This window comes from Canis lupus, chromosome 23, assembly GCF_003254725.2.
Source record: "Canis lupus dingo isolate Sandy chromosome 23, ASM325472v2, whole genome shotgun sequence".
NCBI lineage: Eukaryota > Metazoa > Chordata > Mammalia > Carnivora > Canidae > Canis > Canis lupus.
The window spans coordinates 8,679,466-8,707,329 of NC_064265.1; the positions used below are offsets into that span (position 1 = coordinate 8,679,466).

At 40.7% G+C, this 27,864-nt stretch overlaps 1 protein-coding gene across 3 annotated transcripts in view; it reads right to left on the bottom strand.

The window, feature by feature from the left end:
* The window catches only part of SCN11A (sodium voltage-gated channel alpha subunit 11), a 92,149-nt gene that overhangs the window by 39,850 nt on the left and 24,435 nt on the right, over nt 1-27,864 (bottom strand). For all 3 annotated transcript variants that reach the window (XM_049099908.1, XM_025461256.3, XM_049099907.1), the window contains 10 exons: nt 23,718-23,891; nt 22,891-22,954; nt 18,045-18,186; nt 17,271-17,468; nt 16,280-16,453; nt 13,688-13,817; nt 12,412-12,650; nt 8,782-8,964; nt 7,547-7,915; nt 5,235-5,624 (listed from right to left, as the gene is read on the bottom strand). In XM_049099908.1, the coding sequence (XP_048955865.1) occupies nt 5,235-5,624; nt 7,547-7,915; nt 8,782-8,964; nt 12,412-12,650; nt 13,688-13,817; nt 16,280-16,453; nt 17,271-17,468; nt 18,045-18,186; nt 22,891-22,954; nt 23,718-23,891 (2,063 nt within the window). The remainder of the gene's footprint in view (nt 1-5,234; nt 5,625-7,546; nt 7,916-8,781; nt 8,965-12,411; nt 12,651-13,687; nt 13,818-16,279; nt 16,454-17,270; nt 17,469-18,044; nt 18,187-22,890; nt 22,955-23,717; nt 23,892-27,864) is intronic.

Below are 27,864 nucleotides of genomic sequence, written 5' to 3' on the forward strand. Positions count from 1 at the left end.
CATTCTTAAATGACCAACAAGTCAAAGAATAAATCACAAAAGAAATTAGAAAAGACTTTGAGATAAAAAACAAAAATATAATATGCCAAAATTTGTTGGATGCATGTAGATAAAGTAGCACTTAGAGGGAAATTTATAGCTATAAATACCTACAATTGAAAAAAAGTCTCAAATCAATAACCTAAACTTCCATGTGAAGGCACAGGGAGAGAAAGAGAACATGAAATTCAAAAAAAGAAATAAGGATACAGTAAGTATATGAGCGGAGATCAATAAAATAATAGGATCAACAAAATCAAAAGCTGATTATTTTAAGTGATCAAGAAAATTGACAAAACTTTAACAAGATTTACCAAGAGAAAATGAAAGATCAAATTACTAAAATCAAGAATAAAAGAGGAAACATTGCTATCAACCTTACAGAAACCAAAATGATTCCAAAGAAATACTACAAATAATTGTATGTCAACAGTTATTTAGAAGCTTCAATAAATAAACCTATTCCTAGAAATACAAAAACTACCAAAATAGGCTCAAGAAGAAAGAGAAAATCTGAATAGCCCTGTAATCTCTGTAACAAGAAAACAGACTGAATTTATAATTTAAAACTTCCCACAGAGAATTCCAGTTCTGATCTGACATGTTACGAAGCCTGGAGGTCTCCACTCCAGCCCAACATGTGCAAAGCTAAACAAACTTGAAAAACAATAACTCTTCTTATAACCGTAAGAGAAGTGAGGTCCAGGGATCCCTGGGTGGCGCAGCGGTTTGGCGCCTGCCTTTGGCCCAGGGCGCGATCCTGGAGACCCGGGATCGAATCCCACGTCGGGCTCCCGGTGCATGGAGCCTGCTTCTCCCTCTGCCTGTGTCTCTGCCTATCTCTCTCTCTCTCTCTCTCTGTGTGACTATCATAAATAAATAAAGAAAAAAAAAAAAAGAGAAGTGAGGTCCAGGGAAAACTGCTGCCCCCCAAATTGAAGGGAAAGACAGCCTAATACAGAGAATCACGACTTAGCAAAGCAGAAACCTAGAAGAACAAACCTTTGTGGGAATCAGTCCCAGAGTAAGAAAACCTGATTATCGACAAACTAGGGGAGGCTCAGTGAGAACAAGTGTAAGAGATAAAAACTTGAGGGTCCCAGGCAACAGGAGTCCCCATAATTTTGTGAGTTTTACCTCTTCGAGCTTTACCAGGTTCTCACAGTGAGTTTGGAAGAAAAAAAAATCCATTTGCTTCCATCAGGGGGAGGGTAAAAAGAATCATTTTGAAACATGCAAACAGGTCCTGTTCTTCACAAGGCCTTCCCTCAAGAGAAACTAGTTAACCAGAGTCTAAACTGCTGGGGTTTTATTAGGACCTGACTGACCTGGGGTGTGGGAAATACTCAATTCTAGCCAGCTCTAGATTTCCACCTGGAGGGAGGCAGATACCCAACTCCAGCTCTCACTAGCCATACTGACATGCACTATTCACAGTCCAGAAGCACAAGCTCTCTTAAAGCCTGAGATCTACTCATAGGACCACAGAGCTTCTTCATTCCCCTGACACCTCACCAACACATTAATAAAGACCTATTTAGAATATTTCCATTTACCCAGTACATCATGTCTGACTCTAAAGAAAAAATTAGAAGGTATATTAAAGGGCAAAAAATTAAGTTTGAAGAGACAGAGCAAGCATTGGAACCACATTCAATGCGGTAAAATTGTTGAAATTGTCAGACCGGGAATTTAAAATAACAATGATAAAAATACTCAGGGCTCGAATGGATGAAGTAGACAGCACGCAAGAACACAATATAAGCAGAGATGGAAATTCTAAGAGAGGACAAAAAAAATGCTAGAGATCTCACACATTGTAACAGAAATGAAGAATGCCATTGATGGGCTTATTAGCAGACAGAACACAGCTGAGGAAAGAATCTCTACTTGAGAGGTTTCAGTAGAAACCTCCAAAACTGAAGAACAAAAAGGAAAAAAGTATGGAGGAAAAAAGAAACAGAACAGAATACTCAAGACCTGTGGAGCGACAGGTGTCAAACATAAATATAATAGGAATACCAGAAGGAGAGGAGAAAAAAGAATAGAACAAATATTTGAAACAACAATGACTGAGAATTTCCACACAATGTTATGGGTCAATTATAATTGATAATATTTGGATGGACCCTGAAGACATTACACTCAAATGAAACTAGTCAGACAAAGACAAGTACAATGTGATATCACTTATGTGTGAAATCTGAAAAACCCAAATCTGCAGAGTCAGAGAGTAGAATGGTAGTTGACGGAAGCTGGGGGCAGGGGGAGAGTAGGGAGATGTTGATCAAAAAGTACAAACTTTCGATAAGAAGATGAGTAAGTTCATAGGATATAATGCACAGCATTGTGATTATAGTTAATAATACTGTGTTATATAGTTGAAAGTTGCTAAGAGAGTAAATCTTAAATATTCTTACCATAATAAGAATAATGTGACATGATGGAGGTGTTAGCTAATGCTGTGATGGTAATCATATTATAATATATAAATATATCAAGTCAACATATTATATATCTTAAACTTACACAATGTTACATGCCAATTATATCTCATAAAGCTAGGGGGGAAAGAAAAGAAACAGAAGAGAAAGAAGACCTCTTGACCCATTTAATGAGGCCCATATTAACCGGATACCAAAACAAGGCAGACACATTTTAAGGGAAAAAGCTAGGGATGCAAAATCTTTAATGAAATATTAGCAAGTTGAATCCAAATATATATAAAAGGCTAATATACCATGACTGAATAGGGATAATCCAAGGAATATGTAAGTGATTTAATATTCAAAATAAATGTTATTTATGGCTAGGATAATATGATTAGGAAATGTATTTTAGGGAAATCAATATACATTCATGATTTAAAAGAAAAATAAAACCTCCTAGCAAACTGGGAATAAAGGGAACTTCCTCAACTAAAATCTTACTTAATGAAGAAAGACTTAATGTTTCTACCTAAGATTAGGTGCAAGGCAAGGAATATACTCCTATGATTCCTATTCAACATTATACCAAAGGTCCTAACTAATGTAATAAGGCAAGAAAAAAAAAACCCATACAAATTTATTTTAAAAGCTATTTTTATTTACAAATGAAATAATTACTTGTGTAGAAAATGCTAAATAATCTTTTAAAAGCTATTGGAATTAATAAGTCAGTTTACCAACATTGCAGGATACAAAGTCAAAATACAAAAGCCCAGGACACCTGGGTGGCTCAGTGGTTGAGCATCTGCCTTCTGCTCAGGGCATGATCCCAGAGTTCTGGGATCAAGTCCCACATCATGCTCTCTGTGGGGAACCTGCTTCTCCTTCTGCCTGTGTCTCTGCCTTTCTCTGTGTCTCTCATGAATAAATAAATACAATTTTTAAAAATTCAGAAGCCCGTTCATTTCTATGTACTTATAAAGAAAATTTGGAAAGTGAAATTTTAAAAATTACATTTATAATAGTATAAAAATATTAACTTCTTAAGGAATAAATGTAACCAAATATGTCAAGACTTATACACACTGAAAACTACAAAACATTACTAAAAAAAAATAAAGAAGATCTAAATAGGTGGAGAAAAATACATGTTCATGAATCAGATGACTCAATGTTGTGAAGATACCAATTATTTACAGAATATTCAGTGCAATGCCAAACAAAATCCTAACAATCCTTTTTATGGTAAGTTAACACACTGATTCTAAAATGCATAAGGAGGGGATCCCTGGGTGCCTTTGGCCCAGGGCATGATCCAGAGACCCAGGATAGAGTCCCACATTGGGCTCCCTGCATGGAGCCTGCATCTCCCTCTGCCTGTGTCTCTGCCTCTCTCTCTGTGTCTCTCATGAATAAATAAATAAAATCTTTAAAAAAATAAAATAAAATGCATAAGGAAGTGTAAAGGACCTATAATAGCCAAAACAAATTTGATAAACAATAAAATTATACAACTTGCTTTCAAAACTTATTATAAATCTACAGTAATCAAGACAGTCTGGTATTGATATAAAATAGACCTATAGATCAATGAAACAGAATTAAGAATCCAGAAAAAGTCCTGATAGACGGATGATAGATAGATGATAGCCAATTTGATTTTGACAAAGATACCGAATTGATTCAGTGGCATAAGAACAGTCTTTTCAACATATGGTACTAGAATCACTTAGATATATGGGGGAAAAGATGACACAAATCATTGATTTGTAATGATTAAAGTCATTAAATTGAATTGGATCATGGACTTGAACGTGAGAGGTAAACCTATAAAATTCTCAAAGAAAACATATGAGAAAACTTCGGCAGTTTTGGATTATACAAAAATTTCTTAGAATGGAAGCAAAACACATGAGCCATAGGAATAATACTGATAAATTATACTTCACCAAAATTAAAAATTTCTGCTCATTAAGATACCATTAAGAAAGTGAAAGATAAGGCACGGTTAGAAAATATGTGCAGTGCACATATCAAAGGACTTGTATCAAAATATGTTATAAACACACCTCAATCATAAGAAATCCCTCAATAAAAATGGGCAATAGACAATTTACCAAGGAAGATGTATTATGCAACATCATTATTTAACAGTGAAATAAAACTTGAAACCTCAACAAGGTACCACCTCAAACCCATTAGAATTATTCAAATTATTGCCGGGGGAATGCAATATGTTACAACCATATTGCGGAAAATTCAGGAACATACAGACTGCCGTGCTGCATACAGAATGAAGTCTGTAGTAGTTTATTTGGGGTGTCCACCACCCTGCCACTCCCTGACAGCCCTCATCTCCCACCATTCCTCGTCCTTTGGTCCCTTCAGAGGCTAAGTTTGTTCCCACTACTGTCTCCTTTTCTGTGCTGTTCAGGTCAGTTTCCTCACCTTTCAGCTAATCCAAACTTTATACTTCTATTAGGGCATAAAGTCACTTGATTCCCTTATTGCCTCAACCCACTGTGATCTCACTCCCCTCTCGACTCCTCGGCCATCTCCCACTTCCACATGTGCAGGACCATGATTAGAACTAGCACTGAGGTGTACACATGAGTCCTGAAGGGCAGCCTCCACATGCTATAACCTTATTATCCCAGCCTGGTGCTTAGGGTAGGGTACATGGTGCTCAGAACAGGGCAGGCAACCAGTGTCTCATGGCAGCTCTAGTTTCGTATGACTTCTGCATTTATGTATAAACTTTCTTACCTGTTTTCCAGCCTCAGGTTGTGTGATATGCTGTGCATTGTTTTCTCCAGAAGATTCAAAACCATCCTCTTCCTCTGCAAGTGGGGCCAACCACGTCTGATCATGCTCCTCCCTAGTCTCGGGGCCCCTTTTCATCTCTGTGACCAACGGAATGATATCTTTGCTTTGGGCAGCAGGGCCTCCTGTCACCTTTGTTCTCTTTGGTGAGTTTTGAGTCCTGCACCACTTGTGACAAAAATGCTCAAGAGTATATATAACAATGCAAAAAACCCGGTGGAACCGATCCAGGGCTAACTGGACTTTGGTTTTTTTGGACTCTCCATCCAAGTTTCCATCTCTCTCTTCATTACTGAAGGAATTGAGCAGCAAGGCAATGAAGAGGTTGAGTACCTAGGGTGGGGTGGGGGGTGACACACAAGGGGAATGGAAAGTTTAGAAGAGGGAAAAATAGAAGAAGATTCCAGAACAACTTTTCCCCAAGACCCCAAGCTAACTCAAATTAGATTCTATGTCCTCCTTTTTTTTTTTTTAAAGATTTTATTTATTTATTCATGAGAGACATACAGAGAGAGGCAGAGACATAGGCAGAGAGAGAAACAGGATCTCTGTGGGGAGCCTGATGTGGGACTTGATCCCAGGATCCCGGGATCATGATCTGAGCCAAAGGCAGACACTCAACCACTGAGTCACCCAGGCATCCCATTCTATGTCCTCTGTCTCTTGAGAAAGTTCATCTATAAAAGGAGTAAGAGGAGACAAGATTGAGGAAGTCAGCAAGAAAAGACAAGAGAAAAATTGAAGTGAAAGGGTGCAAACAGCCAAGACCAATGTGTCCACATACAAGCAACACGTGCTGTAAACCCTGGCCAGGGTAAAGCACAACTGTGTGACCATTGGCAAAAAATTAATTAATTAATTAATAAAAATAAAAAAGTACATTCCTTGAGGATCAGTTGAATTGTGAGCTTGGTTTTGCTAGGGTGGATATGGGTCTGATGTCTAATACTGCCATGGGGTCCTCCCCTGTTGGCACAGTTTGAGACATAATGTGCTTTGTACAGCATCTTGAGGTCCTGTTGCCTGAACCACAGAAAAGTATTGGGGCTGAACTGGAGGGGTTTGAATTGAATGTGTAACTCTTCTGTTGATGTTGAAGCATGGATCGCTTTAAATTTAGAACATCTCATCAGCGTCCTACTTGGGGTTTTTTTTTTTGCTTACATTTACACACCCTCCAATTCATCATCTTCACCTCCTCAAACTCCTTTGTTTGTGGCTGTCACCAGCTCAAAAATATACAGCCTTTGAGGGCAGTGTCTTGTGAGTGGTCTAGTTACTCTCCCGCAGCTTCACCACAAACTCCATCTGTGGAGCTTTGCTCAAGCTTTCCTCTGTTCGCCCAGTCCTCCTTGCCTCTGTCATGCCCTTCTCAAGTACTATATCTTCCACACATCCTTTGCTAACTCTCCCTTCCCACTCCCGTTGGTTATATTCTGTTCTTCTGAACCTTTGTATCACTTACTGTCTACCTAACGTTGCCGATCAGGCACATAGGATAGAGTCAATGTGTGCATGGATGGTTCAGTATATTTGCATGATAGCCCCAACTTGATTCTGAAGACCTTGTTGTGCTCAGGTATCCTGTGTGTCTCCAGTCTTTTCATACTCTTCATAGGTACCCAATTAGCTAATATCTATGTTTCCAGCTGCAAGTGACAGACTCAAGGTAGCTTAAGCATAAGAAAATGTAACCTAAGAAGTTTGAAAATAAAATAGGAGGACCAATTATGAGATGAAAGTAGGTTTGTTCCACCTTTTCCCTCTACCTTCCTCAGTACTGGCTTTGTCTTAGGCTAGCTCTTCTCATGCTTGCGTAATGTTTATAGTTCTACCAGGAATCATAGTCATAAAAAGCTCCAGAGAAAATAAAAGACCACTTTTTTTTTAACTCATCCCTTCTTCTTTTATTTTAAGAACAAGAAACCTTTTTCACTAGATGTCCCTTTACAACTTATTGACCAAATTGAAAACCCCTGCCTCAGCCATTCACTGACAAAGTGAATACAATTAGAATAATCACCTGCAGTAAAATAGCTATTGAGGCATCAGTCAAGATGAGCACTATGTGACAAAGAGGTTTTGTTTCATGCTTTTTATAATTTCATCAAGTCAAATTGAAATGCAGATTTTTAATATAATATAACATTAAATGTATAATATTAGATTGAGAATAATAATTATTAGTGAAGTGTTGCAAAAGAAGCTAATACATTTGTTTTGTCCATAAATTAAAAAAAATCTAAGACACTCACCACGAGTTTCCCTATCACCATGATCAACAGAAAGACGACAATGCACAGTGTTTGATTTGTTTCTTGCATACATTCCCACATGTTTTCAATCCATTCCCCACAGAGGATGCGGAATACCACCAGAAAGGAATGGTAAAAGTCCCCCATGTGCCAGCGTCGTAAACATGGGACTGTAGGGTTGCAGGATCTTCTATTACTCTTTACAGAATTGAATTGAGAGCCAAAAAGCTGCATGCCAACCACTGAGAAAATAAAGACCACAATAGCCAGGACCACAGTCAGGTTTCCCAGAGCTCCAACGGAGTGGCCAATTATCTTAATCAGTGTGTTTAAAGTTGGCCAGGATTTCGCTAACTTGAAGACCCTCAGCTGTAAAAGCAGACAATAAACAAAGGTGGAAGAAAAATCAGTTAAAGACAAATTCCATTTGCTCAGCTATACAGTAAATGACATACTCCCAAACCACAGCATTTATGATTTTTAAAAATCTTTTCAAAGTTAAATCCATTCTAAACATAGTTATTAACTCCCTGTTCCATGATAATAACTGTATCTACCCTTTGTTTTAAAAACGGGAATGTTTTGTTCCAATTTTTGTTAAATGATAAAGACTTTGGAGTCATGATGGTGGAATTAAGCATCTATGTTTATTGCAGAAAATGAATGTTTTGGAATCCTATATTAATACACTAACGATAAAAAACTCTGGCCCAAGGGCCAAATCCAGCCCATTGCCTGTTTTTGTATGGCCTGAGGGATAAGAATGTTTTACACTTTTTAATGGTTGGAAAATAATTGAAAGAAAGTTATTTCATCACACATGAAAATTGTATGAAGTTCAAATTTTTGTGTCCATAAATAAAGTTCTATTGGAACAACCCATGCCCACTTCTTCTCATATGTCTATGGCTACTGCTGTGCTACAATACAACAGCAGAGCTGAATGATCTCAACAGAGACCGTACAGCAGAATTTTGACACCAAAAGACACAATGTTGTATCAGGTTGCCTAAAGGATCATTTTAGCACAGGAGAGGTAGGAGTTCAAGGGGGAGAAGACCTCCTCAGACTCCCAAGAGTACACAAAACCTGGGTGGGAGGAGGAGCGCAGTTTTGATTCTTGGGTTAAGGTAAAATGAGTTAAAGTTTAATGTAAAATAGCCACTGAACTCACTCAAGACTTGTCAATCCTGGTAGCTAAGGTATTCAGTAAAATAAAACAGTAAGTGCCTTACCACTCTCAAGGAATGGAAAACCCTCGGACATTGTTTTCCTACAATTATATTGATCATCACATCTACAAAACTCAGAAGAGCAACGATGCTGTCAAAAATGTTCCAGCCTCGGCGAAAGTAGTTGTAGGGATCAAGTGCAATAATTTTTAGGCACATTTCTGCCATGAAAATGCCAGTGAAAACCTACAGTGAGACAGGAAAGAATGAGAAAAGGAAGCTACTTCTCCTTGAAGACACACTTTGAAGAATGGTCCAAGGGAATTGCAGGGTTTACAAAGAAATAAAATGCATTTTCATTTACTTTGTTCCTCTTCTCCCACCCCACCATAGTGCCCATTACAATAGTACCAAGCGCACAGACATCAGGGTAGAGAATAAATATTTCCCATTCTTTTGAAAATAGAAACAACTGGCCTTTTGATAGAGGGCAGAGCTATAGAAAGCATCAAGCAATTCCTCCTCTAAGTTCCCTTTAAAATGAGAATAAAAACTCCCAAGTGAGGGGAGGGGGAGGATACATGACAGCTCTGAAAACTGAAGATAAATACCCACCACAAAGTAGAATCCAGGAGGAGTTCTCCTAACCACTCAATCTCAACACCTTGATCAGAAAAGAACATTTAAAAGGGACCCAGAGCAAAGAATTGAAAGCACTACTAGGAACAGGAAAACATCTTTAAGCAACTCAATATAGAGGCTTATCCTATGTGATGAATTTCTTGGGATAAACCCTAGATTGGTTATAGTTGAAAGACAGATTAGCGAGTTGGAATAGAGTCCTAAATCTTACAGTTCACTCAGAGAATGCAGAGTTCATTATTCCAAAACAAAATACCAAGGAATTAAAAGGAAAGGCAAGAGTTACAGAAAGTGCTAAACTACATGATTTCTATGGGCACAAATAAGTGTTTTTGTTTTTGTCTTTGAAAATTAGATAAATAGGCTTAAAAACATTGCACAATGTTGAATAAGTCGTAGCCAAATTCAAAACTAAATCTATCATCTACATCTTGTATAAGATAAAACAAAGCATTTCTTTATAGCAAATAGCACATTCTCACACATATACAATTAAAAAAATATGAGAAAACAATAGTATGAAAATAATAAGGTAACATAAAAAGGTTGTCAGTAGTAAGACTCTCCTCTATAGTTCTGGAAAAGAAAAAAGAAACAACTCAGAAATGATATTTAAGTCTCCTTATTAAAAGTAACAGATGATCTATTTTCATAAATAATTCGATGACTAGCTATTTATTTTAAAAATCCCTAAAGTAAAGTGACACGAGTTAATAAAGGATAGGCAAAGACAGATTCAAGATAGGCAAAGAGAAAACAAATCAAAGTGGCAAAGAAAACCCAAAGCTTTTCCCTTTAAATATTGCTATTTACCTCTACCCAAAACCATAACCAGTGCCTAAAAGCATGCAGTGTTACCTGTTGTGGTTGATTGTGCTGGACTGATCCCTGTCCCTTTTTGAGCTCCTCCTCCCCATCCTGTCTCCTTCAGGCTTTAGATATCTAGCACTACAGCATCCCTACATGCCTTGCGACCATTGGTTTTGCAATCCAATTCAACTGCTATTAGCTTCTTGGGAGCTCAATGTACTCCCCTGATTCAAGCAATCCCAAAGCCCAGGGAGTCCATTTCCAAGTCCAGTCCCACAGAACTCCACAGGCCAGTTGAATCCTGGTCTACCTGTCAGAGGAAGGAGGTTTGCATGTGTTCTTTGGAACTCAAGGCTCCAAGACCTCCCTCTACCACTGCTACGGGGGCACAGTAAATGAGGTGGCGGCCACCTTTGTAGTGCATGTTTAGGGAATGGGGCACATAGAATGGAAGCACAGGCTACAAGCCAGCTCTGGATGTTTCTTATCAGTTTGCAGGGGCCAGGACACAGAAGCTGCCTGTGAACTTACACACCAACAATGTCCCTGTGCTTCCTTCTGTACCGCTTCTGGGGAGAGTGAAGAAGAATGTCACTTAATTACTCAGTTTCTACCTGTAAAATGTAGCTTCACCTCAACACCCAGAACATCTATTCAGTGGGAGTTCTGAGAGGGTGGCTTCAGTCATTTCCTATAGTTGGATCAGCAAATGAAGGGATGGACAGACCACCTTTGCAAACTGGGAAACTCTGCCTAGGGGCATGACTCTGGGTTCTTTGGGTATTCTCTGGAACTTATCTAATAACTCCATATACTAGAAGGTGCTGAAAGATGGGTCTGCTGACTCTGCTGAGGCAGGAACCATGGCCCTGCAGGCACAGCTTCTTGTCTCCAAGTGAAACAACATTGTCAACCTGTTTCTGGGATACATCAGCAGGAGAGAGCTGAATAGCTGAATACACTGGCCTGGAGCCCAAAAGATAACAGCTCATTAGAAGGTACCTATGTGTATTAGGTTCATCACGCAGCACGAAATCTAATCTGACCCATGCACACCCACAGAGCACTTCTTCCCAAGGGTAGTTTGGGGGAAAGAAACTTACATGCAGACTCTCTGTAAGGAGAACCACCCTGGTCTTTCACTGCAGTCCCACTGTATCTCTGCTCCTCCTGAGAGGGGCATGGAACTGAGGGTGACCTCAACCTGATGCATAGAAGCAGCTTTGTGGATCAGCTTCTGGTTCAATAGGTATAGTGGGTTCTGATCAATAAACTAATTAATTAAAAACTAAATTAATTAGTAAACTAATTAATTAAAAAATACATACACGTATATTGCCTAGAAATCCTCTGCAATGCTAAGAATGACCACCTTTACTAATAGGACCATAGGAAATGAGTTTCCCCTTTGTATTTCCTTTATTTGTACTTTTCCTTATTTTTAGAATTGCAGAAAGCATGTCTTGCTTCTTAAATTGGAAAATAAAACTTTAAGAATAAATGGCTAGATATTCTCGTAAGATTTTTAGCCTATTAATTCATTAGCTAATTAGGGTAGAACATTCAGTGGGTAATTGTTATTTCTGATATTTGGGAAACTAATTAATCCTTAGGGGGAAAAATACCTTCTCCAAGAACAATAAATTGAATGTTTGTGGGAAATCTGCTCTCCTATCTTATTTTCCCAATTTAATTGGGACTAGATCCATCCGATAAGAAACATACTGAAGCAGGCTCAAGCCTGGAGGCCCCTCCCCACCACACCACTCCACCACTCCATAAGCTCTGTACAACTCCTCCTGGGAAAATATGCCTCCCACAGCTGCCAGCCCCTGACCCACATTTCCAGGGGGAATAACACCTTGTAATGGCAGTCACATTATTTTGTGACAAATGATGTCATCCATATCACTGGGGATCATGGGACACATTACCAGTGTCTCTGGATATGGTTAATGTCTGCTTGATCATCCCAAATGGCTGAACTTTTATGATGTCTACTGGCTTCTGGCTTCCCACTGGATGACTAAAGAGATGCCCTAGCATACCAGAGGGCCAACACAGGGCCCGGGGAAAATTACTGAACTGCATAAAAACGAAATCCTAATAGTCATCTTTTCCCTTTACCTAATGGGACAAAAGACCTAGGCTAGGTTAGGCCACTCACAAAATGTTTAGACTTAGGAAGAATTATAATTCACTATTTGAAATATTCTTATATTTTAAAAAGCCTAACGTTACCAAATTCCCTGTGTACAATATAGACTCAAAACTCTGGTCCATTTTGTAATGCTCCATGGCCAAGAAGACAGTGTTGATGATGATGCAGACGGTGATGGCCAGCTCAGTAAAGGGGTCAGTCATCACAGTTCTCAGGGCCTTCTTAATGCACAGCCAACGTGGACTACAGTTCCACACGAGGTATCTGGATGCCAGGTTTTCCCCACATGGGAGGCAAGGCTCCTGTGATTTTTCTTGTTCTGTAGAAGGAGAATGAAAACAGCAGTTGAGTAGTAAGCTCTGAATCTATTTGGCTGCTGTTAGCCTGAGTGCATTCTTTCCTCTCTCTTCCCTAGGGTCTCTTATGAAAAACCTGATCAGCCGAGAAGGGCACTGATGGATGTAGCTGGAAAGGTTTCCCATATACAACTTCCATATGGTATAGCCATACATCTAGTCATTATACTTGTATTTAGCATCTGGATGCTTGGCTGCACTGTTAGAGATACAGATGTGGAAGACAGCACTGACTGGCTGTGAACCCATGAAAGAGAAAGATCTAAGCTCAAGTTATATCCATTCAAAGCAGACCATGGTGACAGCTGTAACAGAGGCACACTGGACTACCAGGGTTCAGGAGAAGGAGGGGCATCTATATGCATTGAAAGAAAAGGTATTCTTATTAGCCGGTTGAGTTCAGCCCATAAGGCTACTGGACCCCTGATTTCCCTGGCACCATTTCAGGGACTCATGCAAGTCAAACGAGATGATACAACAGGCTCAAAATTGCTAAGGATCAATCTGACCCCATCCTTGAAAGGACTTGAGTCCTACCTTTGAACACTAACCCCTTAGTTGGATCCTGGTAACCTGCTGTTAATGAGGTCCATCAGATGGTTCCAGCCTATCTGGAAGACATAAGTCTTCCATTGTCCATGTCAGATTCCTAATTCTAACTTCAATGACTACTGTCACCTACTGGAAACTTCTGTGTCTTCCCTTCTTTGGTCACTAGCTTTGTCACTGAGACCTCCTGTTACTGCCTGACTTGATTGGCAGGTCCCAGCTGTACTCTTGGTCCCAAGTCCAATCCCAAAGGCTAGCCAGTTCCCACCACTAACCGAGGGCCAACTCAGGATGGGCCCACTTCTTCCAAGCCATTTTTCTCACATGTTCCAAAGAGGCAGAAGAAGTCACTCTGCAGGAAGTACAAGGGGCTTCAGAGGGCTCTGGGGGAGGAGAATGGAGGGATATCACAGCAGTTCGGATCTTCCTGGGGCTGGAAGGCAGAGCTTACCCTGCATGGTAATGGTGAGGATGCTGACAGCACTCAGGGCCCTCTGCCTTTGGAAGGGGTCCCCGTGATCATCACAATAATCCACTGACAGATTCTGGGAGAGTCGTTTGGTTTGCTCCAGGATGTGAGGCTGTAAGAGAAGGCAGGCATGATGAACCTTCAGGGAAGGGGCTGTCTCTCCTCAAAACTTTACCAGCTACTTTGTTTCAATGTCACATGCCTCAAAGATACTTAATATCTTATATAGATCTACTCACTTCCATTTCATGGCATGCTGAAGGTTCAGTTTTTGTATTTCATATTTAATAGAGAAGTGAAATAGAGTTTGACCATTCATATTTCTTATGCATGCACATTTCCAGGGTCCCAGCTACAGAAAGTTTTCTTTCTCTGTGATTTATTCATTGTTAACAAAAGAACAAACAAAATTTTACAAAAACTAACAAACAATAGTTCAGAGTACAAAAGCAATAAAAAGTTGAACTTGGAAACAATGTTTTTGAGTGGCAGAAGAGGGAGATACATTGAGAAGGGTGGATTGGGGCCAGATAATGAAGTGCCTTGAATGGCTGCCTAAATTGATTTTGAAACAGTAACTAAAAAGAACGCCAAAATATACATGACAGAATCTATACACTAAACCTCAAGCACTCTTTCAGGCTATGCCCCGGAGCTTGACTCTCACCTTACCTACAATTCTAAGATCTCTAGAGATGAAAGGATATAAACCTTCAGATACATAGAAAACTGTCCATTATGACTTATTTCCCTACACTTCTGACTAACCAGGGCCCCCCGGGAACTATCCCTTGTGATAAGCTATTTTAAAGACAACCTATAAACTTTCTATAACTATTTTTGTTTTGATCTAGGGAAAAGACACTTTTTACTAGCTATCGGGTCTTGATCTTTTGTTTTGTGAATTGAGGAAAACCTTCAAAATATTAAAAAAATATTTACAGTCTCTTCAACATACTATAATCTGACATTAAAGAAGCCTCTTGGGATGCCTTGATGGCTCAGTGGTTGAGCGTCTGTCTGCCTTTGGCTCAGGGCGTGATCCCAGTCCCAGGATCGAGTCCCACATTGGGCTCCCTGTGAGGAGCCTGCTTCTCCCTCTGCCTATGTCTCTGCCTCTCTTTCTGTATCTCTCACGAATAAATAAATAAAGTCTTAGAAAAAAAAAAAAAGAAGAAGAAGAAGCTTCTAAACCAAGAGATGGGCCCATGTCATTTCATCAGAGAACCGCTCACAGCAGTAAATGAGGTCTACCAATCAGGCATCTTCCCCACCCTGTATATCTAGTCAACTGCCAAATTTTATTGTCTGGAGATTACTGTACCCTGTTATTCTCTCTTTATTCTCCTGCCCTAACCACAATTTAAGCCCTTGTTGCTTCTTGGATTACTGCCACAGCTTCTTAATTGGTTGCGTCCAGTTTTATCTTACTCCTCTCCCGTCTTTTCAATGCATCTAGGATTTCAAAACTGTCAATTTGGTCAAGTCACTCTTTTGCTTAAAACCTTTCAATACTGCTTAGCTTTTGCTCTCTAAGGGAGAACCCCGAGCAAGGCCTTTTGTGATGATCCCATCCCATCAGCTATAGTCTGTCACTACCCACCCTCATTTCATTACATACACACATGTATGTGTGTATATATACTCTCAAGTGTTCTGTGGGGTCACATTCTCCAGCTCTCCTTTGTCTCAAGGCCTTTGTATATGCCATTCCCTCTACCTGTGGTGCTCCATTCACTTTTTTCCAAAGAATGAAACATTAATTCCCCCTTTCTGCACAGACACTGCTTCTTCGGGGAACTCTTCCTATCTACAGCTCTTCTCCCACCCCCACCAAGTCTGGGTTGGTTGTCTGAAGCAGATACTGCTGTTTGGTTGAATCTGTATGTTCCTGGGACCTACTGGAGGCTTTCTCTGGAGACTTGACCCCCCTTTGCCCTAATGCATATCAAGTCAGAAATTCAGAAAAATGATTATCTCTTGAACCCAGCAGTCAGGAGCCAGTGATGGACCAAAGTTGGTATATAAATACTCTAATGCCCTCAGGCCATGGAGATTAAACTCTAACCACCTTCATTGGTAACTGGCTTGATAATTACACTTAATTGGCCACCTTCTTTTCCATGTATCCCTTCTTCCCACTCCTCAAGATGCTTCCTGGGATCATTTCCTAAATAATCTACTTGCCCTCTAATGTCTCAAGGGTTTGCTTTGGAGGGAACTCCCACTAAGAACTTGTTCCTCCTCCATAGCAATCATCATGGCAGCCATCACACTGGACAGTAACTGCCTCCTTATTAGTGTGCCTTCATCCTTAGTTGTCTGTTTCACACATCTCATGTATCCCCAGTACCTACCCCGGGGCCAAGCAGATAGTAATCACTATCAACACTTCAAATAGATGCCTGTAAACAAATGAGTAGTTGAACAGACACATAGATGTGGGTAAATATGCACAAAGGGATGAATGGATAAATGAGTAAATGAATGAATGAATCCTTTCAAGTAGACTAACAACTTGACCTGTCCCCCTAACAGTGTTATGGTATCATTAATTACTGGGCCAAGACTTGCCTTTTTTGTGGAATCTTCATCAGAATCTGATCCTGGAGTCTGGTCTTTCCCAGAGTCTCTCAAAAAAAAGGACTTTCTTTTCCTATTACCAAATAGCTTTCTCTTCTTTGAGGAAAAAGATGATGCTTCCAGGGAATTAAGTGAACTTCTGTCAATTCCCATGGCAACTAGAGCCTTAGAAAGTGAACAAAAACAATTAATAAATGGATTACACCTCCCCATAAGATGACAAATGACTCGACCTTCTTAAGTGTTTCCTCCTCTCTTCTGGAAGCATCATACCATTTAGATTGTTCATCACCTACTTGGAATATGTTAGATTTGTTATTATTTATCAGGAAGATATCCTGTTTGTTTATTCACTGGGATTGCAGCCTCAAAGGCAAGGTTAACTCTTTCATATCTCTATCACTAACCCTTAGCACAGAGTACAGTATGTGCTATGTACTCTATAAGTGTTTGTACCTGATGACTCAGGTATTAAACATAATGGGCTTCCACCTGATGAATCTCTATGGAGGATGAGAAATAAATTTTAGAATTGGGAAAATGATACCAAGGAAACAATAAGAACGGGCTGTAAATATGACAGGAATTTCAAGAAGGGAAAGGTGATCACAGCTGTTGTCTCTAGAGCACCATTATTGCTTTCCCAAACCCTCCCAAACAAAGGCCCTAAACACAAACATCTTCAGATTCCCATAAGAAAGCCTGGATCCCAGCCTTAGTTTACATATATGTACATTTTATCCTCTAGCCAGCAGTCTGGGATCTGTCCTAGAAGGCCCAGGTTTCAGAAGACCTAGTGTTCCCTGTTCTCAAGAGCTCTGTACTCGGACTCCATAGTGAGAGATGGCAGCAGAGCCAGTCTTTGAGGGGCTTAAATTCTCAGAGAAGCACCAGTAGAGAAAACTCTAAGAGCAGGCTTGATGGCCTCTGCAGTCCCCTCCACCCCAAGCAGACCCCACTGTCTGACACTGTGTGCCCCTACCTCCTTCTCCTCCTTCAGCAGCCGCTGGGCTTCCTGAAACATCTTTTCCTTGGCCTCTGTTTCAGCAGCTACGTTTCTGTTCTGTTCCTCATAAGCCATGGTGACAACAGCCAGGGTTAAGTTAATCAGGTAAAAAGAGCCCAGGAAGATGACTACCACAAAGAAGAAAACTGAGAAGAGCCCTGAGGCACGCAAGGTCTGCAAAGGACAAAATACACAGTTGCATCTAAAGCCTTTTTCCACAGAGAGGTGACTGTCACCTCAAGCAGACACAACACAGTAGCAATCAGTCTTCCTCCAGCACTGCTTGGGTTAGCTGCCTGCAGCACCGTCTATAACCTCCCATCACCCAGGGACTCCTGCTGCCCATCAGTGAGCAGATGCCATCCCGACATTCTCAGGTAAGACTTGATACTTTATTATGACTTTCTCAAGAGTATTTGCATTTTCCAATTTAAAAGGCAGGAGAGAAAGGAATGCTTCATGAAAACTGAAGTGCTGGTGGTGGAACTGCAGGCAGGAAGGAATCTGGAGAGAGGTAACATTTCTAGGAAGAGATGTTTTTTGATGTTTCTAACAGAATAAAGTAGAATTTAACAATACAACTATTGAGGATGAGGAACAGATGACAAAAGAGGAGGGTAGATGGTAAGTTATGAATAAATGACAGAAAGATAGATGAGTGATAGAGGGTAGGGAGTGGAGGGAGGAGGGTGAAAGGAGGGAGGGCGAAGGTGGAGGCAGGAAGTGACAGAGAGAGAATAATTAGATAACCTGTTGATAAAGCTTCTCCCAGGAATCTTGGGTCATAAGCCGAAACATGGCAAGAAAAGACCAACCAAAGTTGTCAAAATTGGTATAATTATAGTCAGGATTCCTTTTGGTGTGGTTGCATTGAAATCCTTCAGAACAGGCACTAGATGAAAACAAGGGAACAGAGGAGGAATTACATTCCCTGCAGGACATCTTCCTTCTCAACCCCCACCCATCGCAGCCCAGGCGCTGGCTCTTTTGAGGGCCACAGGCTCACGTGGGAAAGTCCTGGGTGCAGAGTATTTATAGAGTGGCCATGCCCCACCTGGCAAGCCTCCCGACCTATCCCTTACTGTGGACACTCACTGACTCTTTTCAAATGGATTGATTAGTAAGTTCACGATAGCAGTTTTTTTCATTAAAAGTTAAGTGCAGTGACACAATGAACAATTAGAAGTAATAAAGGGCAAGAGAAGCACATACATACAAGTACACATCTTTTATAATACATATATGGGAGTGTTCTTTGACCACTCTCTTGCTCCTTGCTTTTCTCATAGAACAATACAGCTTGGAGGTCACACGAGGATACAAGGAAATATCTCCTTTTCTTTCATGTCTTATAGTCTTATGATTTATTTAATTGCTCTGCTAATGGTGAAGATTTAAGGTTTCAATTGTTAACAGTCTTTTGTTCTCACAAACTTTTGGGTTTTACTTTACAAACAGTGGATATCTTGCACATAGGTCTTTGCACACATCACCAAAGCATACTTCATTAAGTGTATCTATCAGATAACACCAAGGGTATGTACTTTCTTCATTTTTGATAAATACAGTATTTTGATCAAAGTAATAAATGCATGTGGTTTAAAAATCATGTGGCTTATAATGAAAACCATTCCATCGTTCCTTAGCCATCATTTATTTACACACTGCAAAGTCAACAACTTTCAATTCTTTTATGTCCATATCTCTAAAGATAACATTTATGCTAATATATACCAACTTTAGTCCTTGGTGATTACATTTCTGCTAAGGTAGATGAGGGTTAACTCCTCAACATCCCATCCCACTTCATCACGACTTACATTCCTCTTTCCGGAAAAATACTGTGGCCTATGTCAATGGCTCTCTAGGGGTGGATACATTCCTTTCTTGGCCTTTGTATGTTGCTTTTCCAAGTTTTACTTCTTCATTTTTCTGTAACAAATCTCAAATGGCTTCTTAAGAAAACTGGGTGATCTTTGCATATGTGAGTATATCTTTATTCTACCTTCACAGTTGATGATAGTTTGGCCAGATGTAGAATTCTGGTTTGAAAATAATTTTTCCTTAGAAATATGAAGGCACTTATTAACCTTGCAGTTATTAACCTGGGTTGCTGTTAAGCATTCTGATGCCATTTTGAGTTTTGCTTCCTTGTGGATGACCTTTCTCTCTCCTTTTTTTCTATTTTAAAGATTTTATTTATTTGACAGAGAAAGAGGGCACAGGCAGGAGAAGCAGCAAGGGAGAGGGAGAAGCAGGGTCCCCACTGAGCAGGGAGCCTGACATGGGGCTCAATCCCAGGACCCCGAGATCATGAAGAGGCAAAGGCAAATGCTTTAAATGACTGAGCCATCCATTTTGGTTTCAGAATCCTTTCCCCGAAAGGCCATGATAATGTGCTTGGCATGATCCTTCTTCACTCATTGTGTTGGGCACCTTGTGGGACACTGAGGAATTTGTATCCTCAAGCATGGGAAAATTCTCTGTATTGTTGCACTGTAATTTTCTCCCTTTGATTTTTTTCGGTGCCCTATTTCAGGAATTTCTATTTAGTCAAAATTTGGAATTTCTGGATTGACATTTATTCTCATATTTTCTGTCTCTGTCTTTTGTTGCTACCTCCTGGACTATTTCCACTACTTGATCTTTTAATTCTATTATTGAATTTTTTGTAATCATGTTACCAAAAAAAATATTTCTTGTTCAGTGACTATCCCTTTTTCATAACGAGCCATTTTTGTTTTTATGTATACAATATCTCTCTTAACTTCAATGAGTACCCTATTAGAAGTTTTGAAAGTCGTTTTTGGTTCTCTTCAAACTGTTATTTTGTCCACAGTTCTTATGGCCTGAATGTTTGGGTCGTCTCGAACCTCCTGTGCTGCAATCCTAATCTCCAGTGTGATGTTGTTGGAAGGGGACTGTGGGTGGTAATTAGGGCTGGAGGGTGGAGCCTTCAGGATGGGATTCATACCCTCATAAAAGAGATCCCACAGAGCTTCCTTTCTGAAGCTTCTCCTCAGCAGAGAAGACTGCTGCCTACAACTCAGAAGAGGGTCCTCACTAGAACCCAACCAAGCTGGTTCCCTGATCTTGTACATCCAGCCTCCAGAACTGTAAGAAACAAATTTCTGTTGTTTAGAAGCCATCCAGTCTACAGTATTTTGTATAGCTGTGTGAACTATGCCAATGATCATTTTTCCTATTTCTTCATCTCGGCTTCCTTTATGCCAAGGGCTTTCTTCAGGTACCTGGGAAGCCTGGGTTGTTTAGTTGAATTTAATCAGAGGTCTTGACAAGTTGATGGGAGTTTGCTTGGTGGGAAGAATAGGACTCAATGAGTGGTAGGCTTTGTGTTGGGGTAACTCAGAAGGAAGATATCAATTGTACCCTCTTCCCCACCAGACCTCAGTGAAACCCTGTGAAGTTCCAATGTTCTTATCTCTCAGGAACCTATGGGGGGGAGGGACCTAGCATACTTGATTTCTCTTATTTCCTGGTCAGCATTCAAAACAGTAGCTTCTTTTGTCCAATATCCCCCTGCCTGGATATGCCTTCCTGTCAATCTATATAGGTGATTAAGTCTCTCCTCCAGTGTTCCCATCTTGGCAAAGACATCACCAGTCACTCACCCTGGAAGCAAGAGAAACACCTCTAACAGTTTTCTCCCCCAACACTTCCCACCACCCTCCCACATATGTACTTATGCACAGTATACATGCCAACACCCCTCTTCAATTCACAATCTTGTTCTTTCTGTCTCCTAAATGTCTTTGGAATTCATACATCCATTTCTCATCATCTCCACTGCACTGCTTCCTGACTCTCATCTGTATCAACATAGTCTCCTAAGTGGCTGTCTCATCTACTTTATGCATCCATTCTCCATCCATAGTGACCTTTGCAAACACCTTATCTACTCAGGTCTTGTTTCCTTTGTGATTAATGCCAAAATCCTTAGCAATGATGGGTTACCAGGTCTTGCAAAGTTAGTTTCTGTCTCCTGTCTCTCTGCTTAACAAGCTGTTGGACTTATTCTTACTGCCTCTGACCTCAGGCCCTCAGGCCCAAAGCCTTCCCCCTTACTATTCTATGGACTGAATTGTTCACTCCATCTCCTCATCTATCAGAACCTCCTACTTATGCTTCAGATCCACAATATGGTCATCAGTCAGTTGGGTCTCTGGGAGAAGGCAGTAAAGAGTGAAAATGAAGTCTGGGTCCTGGACAGACAGAGCTGCCTATGACGATGACCTTAGATCTACCACCCCCTTGGAACTACTGCCATTATGATCAATGGGGAAGGTCATGTACTATAAAACTCCTGAGCTTTGAGACATTACCTAGACTAAAGAGCTGTGATTGGCACACAAGCTTAGAAAGATGAGGACACAATTAGGATCAGTTGGAAGCCGAGGACACACACTGTGTCTGTGTGTCCAGGTGGCTGACCCTACCTTGGGTATTGCCCTGTGTGGGGTCAAGGAAGCACTGTATGTGACAGTTGTTGGTCCCCTCATTAAATGAAAGCACTATAGATACAGTGTGTTCTGTTGAGGATCATTTTAGAGAACTCAGTAAACCTTGTATTACATTAAAGCCTATTGATGTCTTGTGAGTTTGAATCTGAACCAATGACCATCCCAGGTGGTATTAGAGGACACTTCTCTCACTTTACAGATAGGGTTATACCCTCTGTTATTTGCCTCAGTATTTACATGTCTCTCTTAAAACCCTCATCACACTTTCAAGGTGTCAAACACATTTTCTCTCCTTCCTGTGAGATGTAAGATTCAAGAGGAAAGTGCTTCCTAGTTCATACTTACACTCTTTGGGCCTAGCGCAGTATTTAGCATCCTATCAGTCTTTGACACATATTTGTTATTGAAGAACAAATTAAGCCTATTTTACCAGAGTGACTAGTATATTATCTTAATTTGAAATATACTCATTAAATCACCCTTAATTGAATTTTTCACCACAGAGAACACTGATACTCTGGAAGAAAGAAAGGTATCCCGAAAGAGCTACAGAGTTACAAGCTGGATGAGGTGAATGTGTGTGAACACACATACAACTGTATATGAAATTAGAGGCAGTGGTGATCAACATGAGCAAACAAGAAGACACTCAGTTTTATATCAGGGCCATGCTGCTGGACAGGAAATAAGAATTCCATGGGGCTCTCAGTCATAATGTTCTTTTTACCCTTTGAAAGTCTTGAAAATTCACTCCATAAAGTCAAAATATCATATTTTCAGTAGGTTTCTTCAGCTACAAATTCAACATGACTTGGGAGACAAAGCTGTTTTAAACACTTGGAAATACTTATTATAATATTAATTATAATTAAGTGTATCCTTTTATTATTAATTTTTAAATTACTTGATTAATTTTATTAATAATTATAATAATGAATTATTAATAATTTAATAACATTCTAAATTTGCCTAGACTTGTAAAATAATCAGTCTTGTTTGTCTACAACCATCACTGCTTCCACAAGTCATTAGATGAAAACTGTTGGCCACATTACCCCAAAAGGTCCATGATGAGTGCTCTGCTTGGGAGAAAAATGGAGACATGAACCTCTTACCTTTCACCCATCCAGATGCCACACATTCTGAATTCAGAGGAATTTTTCTTTTCAAAGCAACTATCTGAGAAGCAAAGAATCACAAGTTCAGATTAAAAAAAAAAAAAGAGGATAGCAAATATGCCAAATTTGCTTGAAACTAATGGTTTGGAATCCTCTAAAATGATCAAAGTGGATGGCCAGAGAGGAACAGAACCTAAACGCTCAGGAAGGAGCAAGAGAAAAGGAGAGAAAGGAAGATGCAAGAAGGAGAAGGAGGAGGAAGCAGTGATACCACCATGCCCCCACGGCCTCTCAGTTCATAAAACTGAACCAGGGGCCATGCCTTGGAGGAAGCTAGACACAGACTCAGCCCATGAGAAGTGCATAAACCAAGATAGACATGGATAAGGGGTAGCCACATGAGATCCAGAACACGTGAAATTGCTGTAGGGTTGAGTGCAGCAGAAAAATGTAGAGAGAGTGCAGCAGAAAAAGAAGTGGTGTCATTAGAGAAAATACCAAGGAGGAGGGCTGGGAAGTTGCTGGACAAATCCAGGCATTCTAAAGACTTCTGCAAAACGTGGCAAAGAAATGGATAGATCCACAGGGGAAGGGAAAGGGCTGACACCACTTGTGTGGATGTGGCTGCAGGCTTTACCTTCTCCATGGAAACCTGAAGAACAAGGCAGTTCTCTAAGAAACTCATCTGCCTGCATGAGAACCCTGGATGGATGAAGTCATCCTTACTCCTAAGAAACTCTGTAATACAGATCTATAGATAGTATGAGTGGTGACAGTAAAAGTTAACCATGCACAGACCAAGGTGTAAAAGGTGGGATATTTACCACTAAGTTTATTGATATCCGTACAGCTCGCCTTGATACATCTTTGGTTCAGACTTCCCATGAAGAGCTGCTGACCTACCAGGGCGAAGATGCTGAGGCAAAAGAGAGTCAGGATCATCACGTCGACAAGCTTCTTCACAGAGCGTAGCAAGGCCCCAACAATGACTTTTAGACCTGGTGAGAAGAAGGACCGGTGTGGGGAGAAGCCCCCACTCACACACACAGGGGACACACGCCAGGGACAGGGAGGGAACAGCCAAGGTCTCAAATGTCACCTGACTCTTTCTGAAATCAGAAACTGGCCTGGCCTATGATTCTGATGCCATGGATTCTGGTTCTAACTCTGCCTGAGAAGTTGTATGGCATTGAGCAGTCCACCAGTCTAGAGCTTAGCCTCTTCATCCTGCCTGTGTCTGCCACAGGGTTGTTCTAAAGAGTAAGTGAGAAGACTCTGACTAGAAACATCCCATACAGACAACTTAATTACATTGTGCAGACACCTCACAGCTAGGGAATACACGCAGCACCAAGGCCAAAGTGAAGCCACCCTAGAGGAGATAGAACTGTATTTAACATTCAACAATCACTGGTTACTACAAGTATGCAAGGTGCTATGAGACAGTGTTAAATTGGAGGGCAGGGAGCTAGAAGGGGGACCTTTGTCTGGATTCAGATAATGAGAATATTCTAGGAGGAAAAAACTCAGATTACTACTTATAATAGGTTTTTTTCTTTAAAATTCAAGAAATATTTACTAAGCACCTATTGTGTCCATGGCACACTGCTAGGCTGCCAAGTTGCAAAATAAGAAAGACATAATCTTGTGGTACAATGGTAAATGTTTAAAATCAGCTTTCTAGGGGAGCCAGAGTGGTGCAGTTGGTTAAGCATCCGACTCTTGATTTCTGCCCGGGTTGTGATCTTGGGGTCATGAGATCGAGCCCCATGTCAAGCACTGCACTCAGCATAGAATCTGCTTGGAATTCTCTCTCCCTCTCCCTCTGCCCTTCTCCTCTTCTAAAATTTAAAAAAAAAAATCTTTTTTAAAAAATCAGCTTTCTGTATGAGGGAGGAGTGTACAGAGAAAGTCCCATCTATAGCATTCACGGTCCTCCTTGTTTGCTGAATTATGTAGTGTAGATCCCTTTTCTCTCTGCATACAGCCCTCTTACCCAGCTGGTTTCAAGCTAAACTACATGACATCCCTGGATGCAGAGCTGGAAAAGGACATGCACAATCTGCTGCCAAGGAGCCAAAACAAGTAGCTCCAGTACACCACTGAGTTAGGGACTCTGCTCTCAGCACAGCTGGAAAGATACTCAGATATGACTTACAATGTGTGAGATTACGCAAAGTGACAAAGTTTCAACTAATCGGTGTAAACCATGACTGGTAGACTTGGGAACAGAAAGTGACACCTAATGGGAAGCCAAACCTGCAGCAAATGACCCTCCCACAAAGTGGGATGCCACATAAGGAGGAGGCTTCAGGCCAAGCTGGGACATTCACTGTGTCCCCAGCTGCAGCCAAACAAGTAGATGCTCCAATCTCATTGAAGTGTGACTCTCATCTATAACAATATGCTTGAGTCTTCTCCAAAGCAAGAGGATTTGGATGAAAGATGGATGAAAAAACTGCTCTGATTCCTCAATAATTTTTACAAAGTCCCCGAAGAGATCATAATACATCATTATTTCCAGAAAGTATCCAGAGATCTCATGTGTTTCATGGGTCAAAATGGAGACTATGTTCACCTGCTTAGAGGTGAAAAAGGAAACACTACAGCTGCTTAGTGACTGCCTGATACAATATTTTACCCATTGGAAACACAAGGCACAAAGCCCCTAACCTTACCTGGGAAGCCAGGGTCCACCTTGCAAAAGAGGAAGAAAAGGAGGAGAGGGACAAATTCTACATAAAATGCCCTTTGCTGATAGTTTATCACTATGCAGTTTTTCTTCTGAGGTTTCTTTTTTTTAAGATTTTATTTATTTATTCACGAGAGACACAGAGAGAGAAAGAGGCAGAGACATAGGCAGAGAGAGAAGCAGGCTCCATGTAGGGAGCCTGATGCGGGACTTCAATCCCAGTACTCCAGGATCACATCCTGAGCCAAAGACAGGTGCTCAACTGCTGAGCCACCCAGACGTCTCATCTTCTTAGGTTTCAAAAAGTAACCCACTGCCTCTGTTTGAAAGGATTCAAATTGCCTAGAGTTTCAGTGGTACAGCTAAGCATTGATAGAAAATACTGGAAGGGAAGAAGGGGGTGGTGGTGAAGGACTCCAGAAAGAGAATATTTTTTAGTAAAGATTTTTTTAATGTAAAGGAAAGAGGAAAGAGAGGAGAAAGGTATGCCACGGTAACCTCATTTTTTAAATAAACTGTAGCTCATATTCACAACCCATCCTTAGCTTCATCCTGACTCACAGAACACCTTCCTTACCTGGCTTCCAGGATCCACCTTTCCCTCCTACTTTCTGGTGACTCCTTCTCATCCCCTCTCCCGGTCTCCCCCTTCCCTCTTCACCTTTAAGGTGATGGTGCCCTGGGACTCGGTCCTCTGCCCTTTCCTATTCTTCATCTAAGTTGACTCTCTTGGTGATCTCATCAGATTTCATGGCTCAAGTATCATCTATAGGCTCATGATTTCCAAAATGATATCTCCAGCCCAAGCTGCTGCCTGGAACTCCAAACTCATATACTTAATTACCTATTTGATATTTCTATTTGATGTCTCACAGCCATTTCAAACAGAACATGTCCAAAGCTAACTCCCCATCTGACCCCTAGACCTGTTCCTGTGACAGCCTACCCTATGTCAGTCCTCGATGATTCCATCTTTCCAGTCATTCAGGCCAAAAACCTTGACTCATCCTTGACTCTTTTCTTTTGCTCACACCACACATACAATATTAGTCTTTCAGTAAATTCTATTGTTTCTATCTTCAAATTTAGAATCAGACCGCTGTCTACCAACTCCTCTATCACCACCTGATCTGAGAGCACAGTCGTCTCCTTTCTTGGATTATGACAGTGGCATCTTGTGTCATTTTGGGTTCTCTGAGAATCAGATACTCTGGAACCAGAAATGCAAGAGATCCATTGGGTGATACATCTATGAAGAAGAAGGGAGTACAGCTGGCCGGGAGAGCCTCAGACTACGACACAGGGCTGATACCTGGGAAAGGAGAGTGGGAAGGAAGCAGGACTGGACAAGGAGAGTCTCAGACTGTAGTGCCACTGTAAGGGTCTCAACAAGATTGCTGAGGAGCCCCTGAGCTAAAGTCCTTCAGGACTTTATCCTTCAGGAATGGCCTTGTACTTGTAGGGCAAGTGTGATCTTGGGATGAACATGAATGCAGTGGTGAATCCAGAGATGTGGTATCTGGGATCATCAGTCAGCTACGCTCCCTAAAGCAGGAGATCTGAGTGGCACATTTCCATGGCAACCACCATGCCTCCTATCTGATCTTTCTACTTCTACCTTTACTCCCCGACATTCTATCCTTCATGCAACAGCCAAAATAGTCCATTTAAAACCTTTCAGATTAGATGAATGGATAAATAAGATGAAATTTTGGGGCAGCCCAGGTAGCTCAGTGGTTTTAGCACTGCCTTCAGCCCAGGGCGTGATCCTGGAGACCTGGGATCGAGTCCCACATCAGTGCTCCCTGCATGGAGTCTGCTTCTCCCTCTGCCTGTGTCTCTGCCTCTCTCTCTCTCTCTCTCTCTCTCTGTCTGTCTCTCATGAATAAATAAATAAAATCTTAAAAAAAAAAAAGAAGATGAAATTTCTCAGCCATAAAAAAGAGCAAGTTTTTGCCACTTGCAACAACATGGATAGACCTAGAGGGTATTATGCTTAGTGAAATAAGTCAGAGAAAGACAAACACTGTATGATTTCATTTACATGTGGAATCTCAAAAACAAAGCAAATGAACAAACAAAACAAAACGGAAACTCATAAATACAGAGAATAAACTGGTAGTTGCCAGGGGGATAAGAGGAGGGTGGTGGGCTGGGAAAAAGGGTGAAGGGGAGTGAGAGGCACAGGCTTCCAGTTTTGGAATGAAGAAGTCATGGGGATGAAAGGCACAGCATAGGGAATATACTTAATGGTATTGTAATAGCATCATATGGTGACA